The 15132-nt window shown below is 38.4% G+C and overlaps 1 protein-coding gene across 13 annotated transcripts in view; it reads left to right on the top strand.

Annotated features, from left to right (window-relative positions):
- LOC144085316 (potassium voltage-gated channel subfamily KQT member 2-like) overlaps nucleotides 1–15132 on the top strand; it is a 30575-nt gene that overhangs the window by 5491 nt on the left and 9952 nt on the right. For 11 of the 13 annotated variants that reach the window (XR_013304093.1, XR_013304091.1, XR_013304092.1 and 8 more), the window contains exons 2-10: nucleotides 4702–4792; nucleotides 4883–5009; nucleotides 5101–5276; nucleotides 7419–7544; nucleotides 8297–8407; nucleotides 8872–8967; nucleotides 9836–9930; nucleotides 11492–11551; nucleotides 12961–12990. Coding sequence is in view for 10 of the 13 variants with exons in the window: in XM_077614482.1 (XP_077470608.1) it covers nucleotides 4702–4792; nucleotides 4883–5009; nucleotides 5101–5276; nucleotides 7419–7544; nucleotides 8297–8407; nucleotides 8872–8967; nucleotides 9836–9930; nucleotides 11492–11551; nucleotides 12961–12990 (912 nt within the window). In the remaining 3 variants the exon portion in view is untranslated. Of the gene's footprint in view, nucleotides 1–4701; nucleotides 4793–4882; nucleotides 5010–5100; nucleotides 5277–7418; nucleotides 7545–8296; nucleotides 8408–8871; nucleotides 8968–9835; nucleotides 9931–11491; nucleotides 11552–12960; nucleotides 12991–14068; nucleotides 14123–15132 lie in introns of all 13 variants that reach the window. The other 2 variants (XM_077614501.1, XM_077614511.1) reach the window with 1 other exon arrangement.

Below are 15132 nucleotides of genomic sequence, written 5' to 3'. Positions count from 1 at the left end.
ACCACTACCACCACTACTACTACCACCACTACTACCACCACCACCACTACTACTACTACTACCACCACCTACTACCACCACCACTACTACCACCACCACTACTACCACCACCACTACTACTACCACCACTACCACAACTACTACCACTACTACTACTACCACACTACCACTACTACCACTACTACCACTACTACCACTACTACCACTACTACTACTACTACCACCACTCCACCACTACTACTACTACCACTCCTACCACCACTCCTACCACTACTACTACTACTACCACCACTCCACCACTACTACTACTACCACTCCTACCGCTACCACTATTACTACCACTACTACTACTACTACCACCACTCCACCACTACTACTACTACCACTCCTACCGCTACCACTATTACTACCACTACTACCACTACTACTACCACTACTACCGCTACCACTACTACTACCACTCCTACCACCACTACTACTACTACCACTCCTACCAATACCACTACTACTACCACTCCTACCCCTACCACTCGTACTCCTACCACTCCTACCAATACCACTACTACTACCACCACTACTACCACCACTACCACCACCACTACCACCACCACTACCACCACCACTACCACCACCACTACCACCACCACTACTACCACCACTACTACCACCACTACTACCACCACTACTACCACCACTATTACCACCACTACTACCACCACTACTACCACCACTACTACCACCACTACTACCACCACTACTACCACCACTACTACCACCACTACTACCACCACCACTACTACCACCACTACTACCACCACTACTACCACCACCACTACTACCACCACTACTACCACCACTACTACCACCACTACTACCACTCCTACTACTACTACTGCATCTTATTATCAGGTAGACCTTAAATATGAAACAAATATCAAGATATGCCATTCATTAAAGATGCAATTCATCATCCGGTGCGCTTTTAGTGCGGAAAATACGGGAGTAATGATTTTTAAAAAAAATCAATTTGGACTAAGGCGTGTTCTTTCTTTCATCTTCCATACCACAAATATATGTATTTTTGCAAATACTGTACGTTGAGTATTATAATATAAACCGATTCGAAATAATTGCAGTATAATAAAAGGAAAAGCCAGCAGATCACGTCTTGTAAAACCCAAATTCTCCCATGATACATTCTAAGAGCTCTCTTGGAGCCAGCTAGCAGGCTTTGACGACAGCGGCCATTAATGATGCATGAGACTCTCGAAAAGCAGACACGTTGATGATGCCGAATGACCTCACTGCAACCCGACTAAAACAAACGACTGCACTTAGAAATGTGCTCCATCTCGTGGACTTGTCCGCATTCCCTCGCTTGATGACACTTTAACGTCATAACAATTGTACATTTTCTCCTCTTTATGTTCCTGTAGTAGCGCTGATGCGATGAGTCAACACGAAGTAATCGATAAAGATCAGCGGGCCGACGTAGAGTACACCCTCTTTTTCATGAGTGTGTAACGTAGTAGCTAGTACTCTGACAAGTACTCTGACAAATAGCCAGATGTTTTCCCTGCAACCTTTGCAAGAATCTGACACCAAAATGGAAGAAACTGCTTCATTGCAAAGAAACATCCGTGCGTTTGTGTTTGGCAGGACTGAATGTAACATTGTAATTGACCGATTCAATTTTCATTCTGTCAGGATGACAATGATTGTTAATTAATCATGACATGAACCCATTAACTGGCAAAACAAGGACGTACTAGAAGGCACAACTAAAAGACTTCAATGTTCCCTATATGAGAAGTCAAGCTAACCCACTGTAACCTATTGTAGACCCCCTATCATTCGGCAAAGGATATTTCAATTCTTACCACTCCCAAACGGCCCGCTCAGAACCTTACTGCTATCCACTTTAGACACTTTGTATCTACTTATTTATGTGACCACTTATTCAATGTTGACTACTTATCTATATTGACTACTACTTATCTATTATGTTGACTACTACTTATCTATTATTTTGCCTACTTATTTATTATGTTGACTGCTACTCATCTATTATTTTGCCTACTTATTTATTATATTGACTACTTATTTATGTTGACTACTAAGCTATTATGTTGAATACTTCTTTATTATGTTGACTAGTTATTTATTATGTTGACTACTTATTTATGTTGACTACTACTTAGCTATTATGTTGACTACTACTTAGCTATTATGTTGAATACTTATTTATGTTGACTACTAAGCTATTATGTTGACTACTTATTTATTATGTTGACTACTTATTTATGTTGACTACTACTTGGCTATTATGTTGACTACTTATTTATGTTGACTACTACTTAGCTATTATATTGACTACTTATTTATGTTGACTACTTATTTATGTTGACTACTTATTTATGTTGACTACTTATTTATGTTGACTACTTATTTATGTTGACTACTTATTTATGTTGACTACTTATTTATGTTGACTACTTATTTATGTTGACTACTTAGCTATTATGTTGACTACTTATTTATGTTGACTACTTATTTATTATGTTGACGACTTATTTATCATGTTGAATACCTATTTATTTATTTATTACTTATTATTTTTCAGTTTGTTGTTATTTGTGCACTTCCCTACTTTGGCCTGATAGGTGTGTTGTGACTACTTATTATGTTGACTATTTCTTTATTCTGTTTACGTCTACTTATTTATGTTGACATCTTATTTATTATATTGACTATTTATTTATGTTGACGACTTATTTATGACTTATTTATTATTTATCAGTTTGTTGTTATTTGTGCACTTGCCTACTTATTTATGACATATTGATTGATTATTTACTTCTGTTTGTTGTTGTTTTTACTACTTATTTATTACATATTTATTGATTATTTATTTGTCTGTTTGTTTGTTGTTGTGTGTGCACTTTGTGGTGAAAGATTTAAATGTCATTATACTTGTATAATGACAATAAAAGCATTCAATTTATGATTCTAACCTTTATGTAGAATACAGAAAAAAAGAAGCTAGTAGATTTTATGGACAATTTCAGAGATTTGCTGGCGTGTACAGTCATCATTCCTGCCTGTTATTTATACGTAGTATGTATAGTTGGTCATGCGCCATCCTTTTTCATGTCAGGTACTACTAGGTAGTTCCAGTTTTGAATTTCACTAGGCGTTTTCTGTTAATTGAACATTGGATTCTTTCCAGGAAGTCCTTTCTAAAGGAGGTCCCCGAGGATGCTTCCTGCCCTTTTTCTTGCTCTTCTAATCTGGTTATCACACGGCCAATGAAATGCTAGCTGGAAGTCATTTTGGAAAAGGAAGGGACGGCTGCAGAAATGGTTTTCTGATTACATTAGCGACTCCAAATCCATAATGTAGAGATTGGACACGTGACTGAAAGAACAGGTGTCGTTGAAAACGGTTTTCATTAATTTCTTCATTCTGTTCCGATTAATTCCTACTCTCGATTGGTCATTTTCCCCAAATGAACCGATTGTCTGGGAGAATGAGTTTGATTTATTGAATAAGGGACAGCAGATATTAATTAACATATTTATATTCACGTTAATGAACATATACGTGTAAATATGTAAGATTGTAGCCGAGGGCTAATTTCCGTCTTTAGTCCCTTGTGTAGGTTGAAGGTAAACGATGACACACACGTGTAGCACAGTTTTAGACAGCGTTGTGATCGCCATTTTGTTCATCCAACAGTCAGGCTTTAAGATGATTGGCCAAGAGGTTCAGAGACGGGAGTTCACGTATGCTAATTGGTAGCCTAGAGATCCAGTTATGTGAGGCACGGCTAAATGCATTCTTTCTAAAGGGAACTACACAGTCACCTCTAGAGCCAGCCCTTGTTGATGTGTTGGAATTTTTCTGTAAAAAAATTCGCAGTGGAGGAGGAGCTTTGTGTTGGAAGATTTTGTTAACTAAGGTGAAAAATGATACTTTCACTTTCCAATTGGGACAAATGTTCCAAATCGTAGGATTATGTCTGCTATGCGTTGACCTAGGAAATCATAGTCATCATTTTCGGTGGGTTTAGACCAGGTGTTCAAAACTCTGTTTGGTTCGCGAGCCACTTTAAACTTAACGAGATAGCATTTGCCGGGCCACTTTATTTTTCGTGTGCGGTCGATTGGTCGCCCGGACTGCGACAATGGGCGACCAAAAGAACGGCGACCAAAAGACCGACGACCAAAAGACCGGCGACAAAACACGGTAAAACAACACGGTCTACGCATCAATAAAAGCCAACAATGGCCATGAGCAGTTTCACTGAGCTGACGTGTGAGTGTATAAGAGTTTGTATGTACATGCGTTGTCCCTTTAAGAAGCTACGTCAGTCAGGCAGGGTCTTAACAAGTTCTCCAACAAAACACAATAAAAGTCCGCAAAATTTGGAGCTTTTCTTTAGCCTAATAATTACTAGGGCATTAAGTATGACTAAATAGTCATTCGCAGTTTGTATTTAGGGAATTTGAGCAACGATTTAAATGGTTATTATCAATAACCTTCCGGGCGACCAAAAGACCGGCAACCAATCGATCGTGTACCACTTTGGACACCACTGCTTTCGACTGTCTTCCATTCTTTTTCGAGCGGAAACTTTTTTTCTACTTTCTGTAACTATCACCTACTCACAGTCTTCTCTGTTTTTTCTTCTCGCCTCAGCTTCCTCCTGGTCTTTTCCTGTCTTATTCTCTCCGTCTTTGCCACCATTAAAGAGTTCAAAAACAGCTCTGAGAGTGCCTTGTACATCCTGGTACGTATTTAATCCAGCATTTGACGCCAAACTTCAACTCGGCGTGCCTGCCATCCAAAATGTGTTTCACGGCCGTTTCTGCTCCTACAGGAAATTGTGACCATCGTGGTGTTTGGGGTGGAGTACATAGTGAGGATTTGGGCTGCCGGATGCTGCTGTCGATACAGAGGATGGAGAGGGAGGCTCAAGTTTGCCAGGAAACCTTTCTGCGTCATCGGTGAGAAGCGTTCCCGCCAAAGATAGCTTCTGATTCGCCGTAGATGTGTTTTTGGACGAGAGCTTTAATGTGGCGTTGCCGGTCTGGACAGACATGATGGTGCTGGTGGCCTCCGTGTCCGTGCTGGCGGCGGGATCTCAAGGCAATGTTTTCGCCACGTCGGCCATCAGGAGTCTGAGGTTCCTCCAGATCCTTCGCATGCTGCGGATGGACCGTCGCGGCGGCACTTGGAAGCTGCTCGGGTCCGTCGTCTACGCTCACAGCAAGGTGGGAAAGAACTGCTGTTACAGTGGTACCTCGAGATACGAGCTTAATGCGTTCCGGGACTGAGCTCGTATGTCGATTTGCTCGGAACTCAAATGAACTTTGCCCATAGAAATGAACTCAAAACAAATTAATTGGTTCCAACCCTCTGAACAAAACACCCAAAACAAAATATTGGATTAGAAAAACATATTTATTTGTTCTGATTCACCATCTATTAACAACGTAACAAATAACTGGTGGTTTAATAGTACAAAAATGTGTTTAATATTACTAAAATTAGACGGATTTCGCGGAGGAGAGAGAGAAAGACTTTTTGCATGGCAACGTGCTCGTAACATAACATAAACAAATTTAAATGAACTTGGATTACGATGCAGACACACTCAAAAATGAGTTTAATCTAACCTTACACTAAACGTAATTCTAATTTTGTTTGACATTTTGATACCTTTCTTCTCCCGGGTTGGCTCTATTGGCCCCGCCTCCACCCTGACTTTCAGATGCAACCTATCGAGGGTTGTTTGCTTTTGTCTTCCCTTCAAAATATTCCCAAAATAGGTCAACCCACTACATTTTTATTTTGAATATATTTTCTAGTTTCATGGGAAATGCTTTGAGTAGGGTGGTGTAGTGGTTAGCGCATCGCCCTCACCGTTCTGGAATGTAAGGCTCGAGCCCAGCTTTTGTGGAGTTTGCATGGTTTTACGTGGGTTTTCTCCAGGTGCTTCAGTTTCGTCATGAGTTAGCGGGTTGGCCTCACAGTTCTGGGATTGAAGGTTCGAACCCCGGTGGGTCCTTACTGTTTGCATGTGCTTCCCAGTCTTGCGTGGGTTTTCTCCGGGTGCTCCGGTTTCCTCCCACATTCCAAAAACATGCATGCTAGGCTAGCTGGTTGATCACTCTAAATTGGCCCTAGCTACGAGTGTGGAAAATGGTTGATGGATTGTTGTTGGCAATATTAGCAGAATTGCTCCACATAATGGCGCTCAATCAGTAATCTTCTCCCTGCCCGATACTCTTAACCTAACGACGTGGGGCCTTTGCTGCTAATGGGGCTTAAAAGTGAACTAATAGCGGGCTCTAGAACGCAGTCAAAACCACAGAAGACAGTTTGTGGCGGCAAGTGAAGACTGGTGTGTAAACATTCAAAGACATTAAACAAATGCCGACCTTTGATCCGTACCTTGATGTCCAATGTTCTTCCCAGAATCTATACCAAGGGTGTCAGACTCGGGTTGGTTCGCGGGCCGCTTTAACGTCAATTTGATGTCACGTGGGCCGGACCACTTTAGATATAATATTTAGATTTTTTTAAATAAATGGATTAAAAGAACTGGATCAAAAGCCCTGAATATTCCGTTTTTTTATAGATCTAAAGCAATGTTTATTTTAACTTTTTAAAATATATTTTTAGATTTTACAAAATGATTTTTGAACTAAAAACACAGAAAAAATGAATTAAAAAATTACAATTATTGATTAAAAAGGGGAAAAATCAGAAAATGTAATATACATCTATACTCTTCATTTTAATTTGATCCTAAAACAGAAAGTCGGCACTCATGATTTACTTTCCCGGGCCACACAAAATGATGCGGCGGGCCAGATTTGGCCCCCGGGCCGCCACTTTGACATATGTGATCTACTCGGTGCATTTGCAGTCTTCCCAATTTTACATAAACAATTTTTCAGGCCAGCCAATCGCAGGCCACAAGGAGACAAACAACCAATCACTTGTAGCTAGGGGGCAATTTAAAGTGTCCAACCGGCCTACCATTCATGTTTTGGGAATGTGGGAGGAAACCGGAGTACCCAGAGAAAACCCACGCAAGCCCAGATAGAACATGCAAACCTCACACAGTGAGGCCCGACCTGGATTCGAACCCTCAATGATTAAAAAATTACAATAATTGATTTAAAAGGGGGAAAATCAGGAAATGTAATATACATCTATACTCTTCATTTTAATTTGATCCTAAAACAGAAAGTTGGCACTCATGATTTACTCTCCCGGGCCACACAAAATAATGCAGCGGGCCAGATTTGGCCCCCGGGCCGCCACTTTGACACATGTGATCTATACTGTATATCCATCCCATTACAGATTCACTGATCCCACCTGTATGTGGCTTTTGTGTGTAGGAGCTCATCACGGCGTGGTACATTGGATTCCTGTGTCTTATCCTTGCGTCATTCCTTGTTTACTCAGTGGAGAAGGAGTCCAACAAAGAGTTTGAGACCTATGCCGACGCCCTTTGGTGGGGACTGGTAGGACTTGCATGTCTATATTTCTCAGTCGTCCCAATGCTCACACTTGATGTATTTTCTCGCATGTATGCCGTATTTGGCGCTAAAAAAATGATGACTGAATCAAGGGTACGGCTTATATGCGCACAAATTAGACTTGACATGCACAAAACTGCAAGGTGGCAAAGACGAAACGCCATAACGCAAGAAAATGCTACTGATACGGTTATTTATTTCAAAAATAGTGAAAACATAGATATAAAACGCCAAACTACATTTATTTTGACGTCTATGAATGAAATTCATGAAAAAAACGTATGTTGCATAAAACGTGCCTGCCATTGCTCGCTGAGGGCTCCGCCTTCTTAGCTAAGGATGACAAACGAGACCACTATGGACACACTTCCTGGTTGTACTGCTCACGTGACTTCCTTTTTAAATTTGTCTACGTGCAGGCTACAACTTTTAGGAATGTGCAATCCAGCAATCGATTGATACTATCTCAGAAATACCACGTGTGATGATTATTCTTAAAATTTTCCCTTCAAAGTAACACATTTGTACTCCCTATTAAAACCATTAATATGGAGGTGAAATTTGTGAATCAGGGGCGGCTTATACGCGAGAAATTGGGAAAATCAACGATTTTAAGGCAATTTTAAGGGTCGGCTTATACGTGGATGCGGCTAATATGCGAGAAAATACGGTATTTGTCTGTCCAATGTTAGCATGTTGTTTTTGGAAGTTCTGTATTTTTTAAACTCTTTCCTCAGATAACTCTTACCACTATTGGCTATGGCGACAAGGTTCCCAAGACGTGGAATGGACGCTTGCTGGCTGCCACCTTCAGTATGATTGGCGTGGCTTTCTTTGCACTTCCTGCGGTAAGTAGCATGCTAGGTACCATAAGGTAAAGTCAAATCTACATGCATATATTGGATAGGCATTTTAAAAAGTCAAATACATTACGATAAAAACAGAAGATATTTTGCTTACTATTATTGCCCAGAGGTCAAAGGGAGAGTTTTCAATGGTTTATTTGCAATGGAAAGCACGAAACATGACTATCGAGGTTGTAGCGCTCAAGTCACAGGAAGTAGTGCCTGTGAGACAAAATATACACTTTGGCTAGAGTAGAGTACTGCAAATTGGTCACATATCGATACATTTTCTATACCCTTTATCCTAAAAAAAGTCTAACCAAACTAAAGCAAATGTTTCAGGCTATGTAAACTATAACATTTTTCTTCGTTTAAAACAATCATCGAACGTACATTTTGAACTAACAGTACATGACAAGATACTACGACATCTGTAAAAGAGACGATTGCCTTGTAATTGTGTGCAGGGCATCCTTGGTTCTGGTTTTGCCCTCAAAGTCCAAGAGCAGCACAGGCAGAAACATTTTGAAAAGCGACGCAATCCTGCAGCAAGCCTCATCCAGGTGAACATTTCATGTGATCATCTAACAATGCTTTAGCTCACGGGTGTCAAAGTGGCGGCCCGGGGGCCAAATCTGGCCCGCCGCCTCATTTTGTGTGGCCGAGTAAGTAAATCATGAGTGCCAACTTTCTGTTTTAGGATCAAATTCAAATGAAGATTATAGATGTATATTATATTTCCTGATTTTCCCCTTTTTAAATCAATAATTGCAATTTTCATCCATTTTTTTCTTTTGGTGTTTTTAGGTCAAAAAGCATTTTGTAAAATCTAAAAATAAATATATAAAAATATTTTCGGTTTTCCACTTTGATATTGAATATAATTTAAAAAAAAGGTTTTTATTTGAAATGAAAAACAAATGATTGAGATGTTTTCCCTTACTAAGGAAAAAAGTTCAAATAAACATATCTATAAAAAAACTGAATATTTAGGGCTTTTGATCCAGTTCTTATAATCCAATTTTAAAAAGAAATAAAATCATGAGTGCCGACTTTCTGTTTTAGGATCAAATTCAAATGAAGAGTATAGATGTATATTAAATTTCCTGATTTTCCCCCTTTTAATTCAATAACTGTACTTTTTTAATCATTTTTTTCTGTGTTTTTAGTTCAAAAATCATTTTGTAAAATCTAAAAATATATAAAAAAAGCTAAAATAAACATTGTTTTAGACAAAAAACGGAATATTCAGGGGTTTTAATCCAGTTCTTTTAAACCATTTATAAAAAAAATCTAAATATTATATCTAAAATGGTCCAGCCGACATGAAATCGAGTTGATGTTATTGCGGCCCACGAACAAACCCAAGTTTGACACCCTTGCTTTAGCTTGTTCTCGCCTTCAACTTTGTCGCGCATCTTCTTCTTCCAGGGTGCTTGGAGGTTTTATGCAACCAATCTTTCCCGTACAGATCTGATATCTACTTGGGATTTTTACGAGCAGACAGTAGCAACCCCCATGTACAGGTAAGCTGCCGGTCAAATTTCTCGCACGAAACTGCAAGGTGACAAAGACGAAACACCATAACGCAAGACTATGCTGTTGATACGGTCAAAATAGAGAAAGGATAAACAGATAAAACGCTAAACAAAATGTATTGTGACGTCTATGAATGAAATTCAAGAGAAAAAAAACTATCTTGCATAAAACGGGGAGCTCCTCACGCCAAAACTGAGGGTAAACAAACCTCCATCTACACTATCTCGCAAAAATGGTTAAAAAACTGTTGCTTTAATAAATAGTACAGGAAAAAAATGTTGTAGATATTCTGAAGCCTTTTTCCCATAAAAGGAGTCACATTTGTACACCGAATCCCCCTATTTAAAGTAAAAAGTCCTTACATGCAAATTTTAAAATAACACAACACATTTTTAGTCGAGTGGGAACAAATTACCGTATTTACTTGCATATACACTGTATTTGTAACTCAAAAATAAAGAAAACTGAATTAAGGGTACGGCTTATATGTGCACAAATTAGACTTGAAACGCACGGAACTGCAAGGTGATAACGACGAAACGTCATAAGGCTAGACAATACGGACGATACGGCAATTTATTTCAAAATAGAGAAAAGATCAACAGATAAAACGCTTAACAAAATGTATTTTGACGACAATGAATGGATTTTAAGGAAAAAAACTAACCATATCTTGCATAAAACGTGAAAAAAACTCACTTGTGCCTGCCATTGCTCGCTCAGGGTGCCGCCATCTTACTTAGGGATGACAAACTAGACAGCTATGGACACACTTCCTGGTTGTACTGGTCACGTGACTACCTTTTCTAATTTGTCTACGTCCAGGCAACACATTTTCGGAATGTGCAATCCAGCAGACGATCTTTTCGATTCATACATACAGAATCTCAGAAATAACGTGCAATTATTTTTCTGAAGATTTTCCCTTCAAAGTAACACATTTGTACTCCCTATTAAAACCATCAATATGGAGGTGAAATTTGTGAATCAGGGGGCGGCTTATACGAGAGAAATTGTAAAATTCAATGATTTTAAGGGTGCAGCTTATACGAGAGAAATTGTAAAATTCAGTGATTTTAAGGGTGCGGCTTATACGAGAGAAATTGTAAAATTAGATGATTTTAAGGGTGCGTCTTATACGCGAAAGCGGCTAATATGCCAGGAAATACGGTAATTTCTCACATCAAAGTGGTATAGTTGCAGTTTTTCTCCCTTGCAGCTGTTAAAATCGTGACGTTAAAAATAACATGATGGTTTGATCTGCAGCTTGGACTGATGTTACGCGTAAATTCCTTTCCAGTAGCAGCTAGCAAGCAAGATGCCTTTAAATATATCTTGATTTTATTCAGGAGGAGCTTTTCTCTTCTGCTTATTTCGTCCAAGTTTTAAATGGAGGTGAAAAGGTGACGAGGGACGCAAAAGTCAGCTGTCAGGTTGAATGGAATTGCCGCCTGCAGGCAAAAATCAACCTTTGGCTACGAGTAGGGAAGTGAACATGTTTGGAAGGCGGAGCTTAACGCTTTTAGGTCTTTTTTTCCACCTTCCCAGATTAATTCCGCCACTGAATCAATTGGACCTGCTGAGGAATCTAAAAGGAAGGTCTTTCAGGTACGTTAACGACACTTGAGTGAAGGATGAAGATGCTCATTTTAGTCACTGAGATGAAGCAATGATGATGATCAATGACACTAATAATAGTAATAAGTCAGTTATGTCGGAATGCATCATTTAATTGATCATGATCCAGTATAAGATGTGGAGCAATTAATATTTAAATAAGTTGTTTTGCTTTTCTTTCAAAATGTTGCAATCCAAATGATACAATGTAAATCTTATTTATTTTTGAGTTTATAGACACTTGTGCGTTTGAAAGCTTTTAACATTCAGAAAAAGGCAACCATGCATAGTTTGTCGATGTACATTTTTCATGAAAATGTTTTTAAAGAGTAGCCAATTTTTGAAGAATGCTTCGAACAGGAGTGCTCATTACGTCCTTTACTAATATGCTATTGGTAGATCGCCTTAATGTAAGATTTGATCCAGTCTGGTGGTTTCTTTGGGTCCTGAACAATGTCTCCTTTATACCACCACTTTGCACTGTCGCCAGTGGAATACAGTAATCCCTCGAATATCGCGGTTAATGTAGACCAAACATGGCCGCGATAATCGAAAAATCGCTAAGTAGGGTCCGCCCCTATTATAATATTTTTTTTCTTCAGTGCTGAGTCCTAGTAGCCAGCGGAAGACAGGGGAGTGGCTTCTGCTTACGTGTTTCGGCATGGATTTTCACATTTTTATGAACTTTGAAAAATATAAACAAAAATAATTAATTGCAGAAAAAATCGCTAAGAAGTAAATTCGCCATAAGTGAAGTCGCGATAATCTAGGGAAGACTACTCACAATTTTTTTTGAACAGGTTGATAGATCTGTAAAAACAGCTTCAAGAGCAGGTTAAGAAAGAGTGAGATCAATTTAATAGGAATTAGGTTCATTACCAGACTGCAGGATGGGGAGAGAGCTCGAACAGCTGTGAACCGCTCAGTCTGTTGTCCTTGCAACTCTCTCCGAATGAACAGTGGGTCAGTCTTTATATAGGAAAACGGTATATATAGTATAGTTTCTATGACAACGACCAAATTTTGAGCAAAGTCTGATTAATCAATGGCAAGTCTCTATGATTACGATGTTTCTATACTTACAAAAACTGATACAATATGAACAAGCAATTGCCAAGCATCTTTGTCATCTTATTTTACAATCTTATCTTACACACAAATGTGGAGCCGACAGCCTCGTATGACATAAACAACGTGTCACGGTTGCTCATTAAGTGATCTTTGATCTTGGACACATCAAGACACTTGCCAACACTGCTTCAATTCGGGCCGTTTGTTGATAATGAGATAATCAGCTACTGTTTCTCTGTATTTAGTTATATTGGTTAATAGTCCATTTTTAAAAATGTCATCTCTAGTTGATCCCTTTTTAATTTTTTTTCGTTTCATTCTGCTCACAGGAAGGAGTCCCAAACGGAAACATCTCCCAGGTCTGTAATGTGATTGATTCATTTATCGCTTCATCGTGTTGGCTTCTCTTCAACTCTGCTTTTAGTTGCTGCTGAGCCATTCTTATTCGGGGGGAGAGAATGTGTGTGTGTGTGTGTGTGTGTGTGTGTTGGCTGGTTTTGAATGCCTCCTTCTAAAACGACCATTGGGCATTTGCATATGGTTGAGCATTCACAGCTTCACTGACATTTCATCAATCCACTGATTTTTGACAGTGAAGCATTTAGCACAGGAAAGTGATTTTTATGCACTTTTCCAATTTTTTTAATTTTTATTTTGTTTTTTCACCACTCACTGTATTGTCATGTGCTTGTTGACATGGTAGCATAAACACTTTATTGCCACGTTAGGCACTTGGGTGAAAACAAAGGAATGAAAGGCTGGGAAATTTAAGCCTTTCAAGGACAGTGGTCTATTCAAAAGTTAGCATTAGCATTAGCATTGACTGCCAAAAAATATTTGATCTTGAAACCACCGATTGATGGCTGTGGATGTCCGTCTGATTGGTTTTAAGTGGGAGTTGCTAGAAGAGATTAGGGTTAAGAAATCACAAGGTTTATAAAATAAACAAAAACAAATCATAATAGTAGTTGAAAAGGCTGAATAGATGAGACTTTTTCTGTCTTTATACTTTTTTTCCAATTAATTACTGCGTTTTAATGCAGTTTTTTTCTTTGATTTTGAATTATATTTCCATTGTTTTAAAGTTTCCATTGATTTATTACTATTTAAAAGAAAATCCCCAATTTTGGCGGAATTATTTCAATATATTTTTTTTCCATCCCAAAATATCTGTAGGCAACACTAATACTACAATTGGATGTCAAATGGGGTCTGCCACATATTCTCCCACGAGCTACAAATTGCCCAGTTTAATGCCATTTATGAATATTTAAAAAAATAAATAACATTCTTGCATGGAAGGGTTGATTTGGTGAGTTGATTTTTTTGCAAAGATGTGCCGATGACAATAAAGTGACGTTGGGAACAGGTGTAACAAGTCGCGCTGTTTTTGGCTCCGTATCCACTGCTTTGTTTGTGTCTCCTCTGCTGCTCTAGTAATGAAAACGCACACAAAGACAGACTTTGTGGTTGCTGTCCCCGAACCTTTAGGTATACTTATTGCACACCTTACTTGTCTAGCTACTGCACTGTGCAAGTCTGTGTCACACTTCCCGCACCTGCGTTCCAATCCTGCCTTCAACACAATTTCATTTTTTTATTAAATGTAACCACTTTGTGTCAATGGAAAATATAGACTGTTCCATTTAAGATCAATTTTGGAATAAAAAGGGAGATCCTGGAGTTAAATTCTACTAGTTCCTATTTTTCCTAGCGAGTGCATTGATTAAATTCATTTTAGATCAAATACAGTGATACCTCTACTTACGAAATTAATTGCTTCGAATAGTGTTTTCGTAACTTGAATTTTTCGTAAGTTGAGATGCATTTTGTGTTTTGTAATTTGAATTTTTCGTAAGTTGAGACGCATTTTGTTTCGCAATTTGAATTTTTCGTAAGTATAGTCGTATTTTGATTTTTTTGTCAGTTGAGACACATTTCGTGTTTCGTAATTTGAATTTTTCGTAAGTTGAGACACATTTTGTGTTTCATAATTTGAATTTTTCGTAAGTTGAGATGCATTTTGTTTCATAATTTGAATTTTTCGTAAGTTTAGATGCATTTTGTTTCATAATTTGAATTTTTTGTCAGTTGAGACGCGCTTTGTGTTTCGCAACTTGAATTTTTCGTAAGTATAGTCGCATTTTGTTTCGTAATTTGAATTTTCGTAAGTTGAGACGCATTTTGTTTCGTAATTTGAATTTTTTGTCAGTTGAGACGCGCTTTGTGTTTCGCAACGTGAATTTTTCGTAAGTTGAGACACATTGTCTTTCGTAATTTGAATTTTTCGTAAATTGAGACACATTTTGTGCAGAATATGCAAATACATACATATTGAGGTAAAATAAAATAGAAATATTGAGGTCTTCTTTTCTTCCCGTCAGGGGAAATACTGTTTAGCACAATTTATCTGTCAACTTATACGTTTTTCCTGTATTTTATACGTTTTTTGATCATTTCAAATTGTGTACGTCTTATAACAACTTTTGTACAGGATTTTT

Source organism: Stigmatopora argus, chromosome 1, assembly GCF_051989625.1.
Source record: "Stigmatopora argus isolate UIUO_Sarg chromosome 1, RoL_Sarg_1.0, whole genome shotgun sequence".
NCBI lineage: Eukaryota > Metazoa > Chordata > Actinopteri > Syngnathiformes > Syngnathidae > Stigmatopora > Stigmatopora argus.
This window is presented reverse-complemented; position numbering and strand designations above follow the sequence as displayed.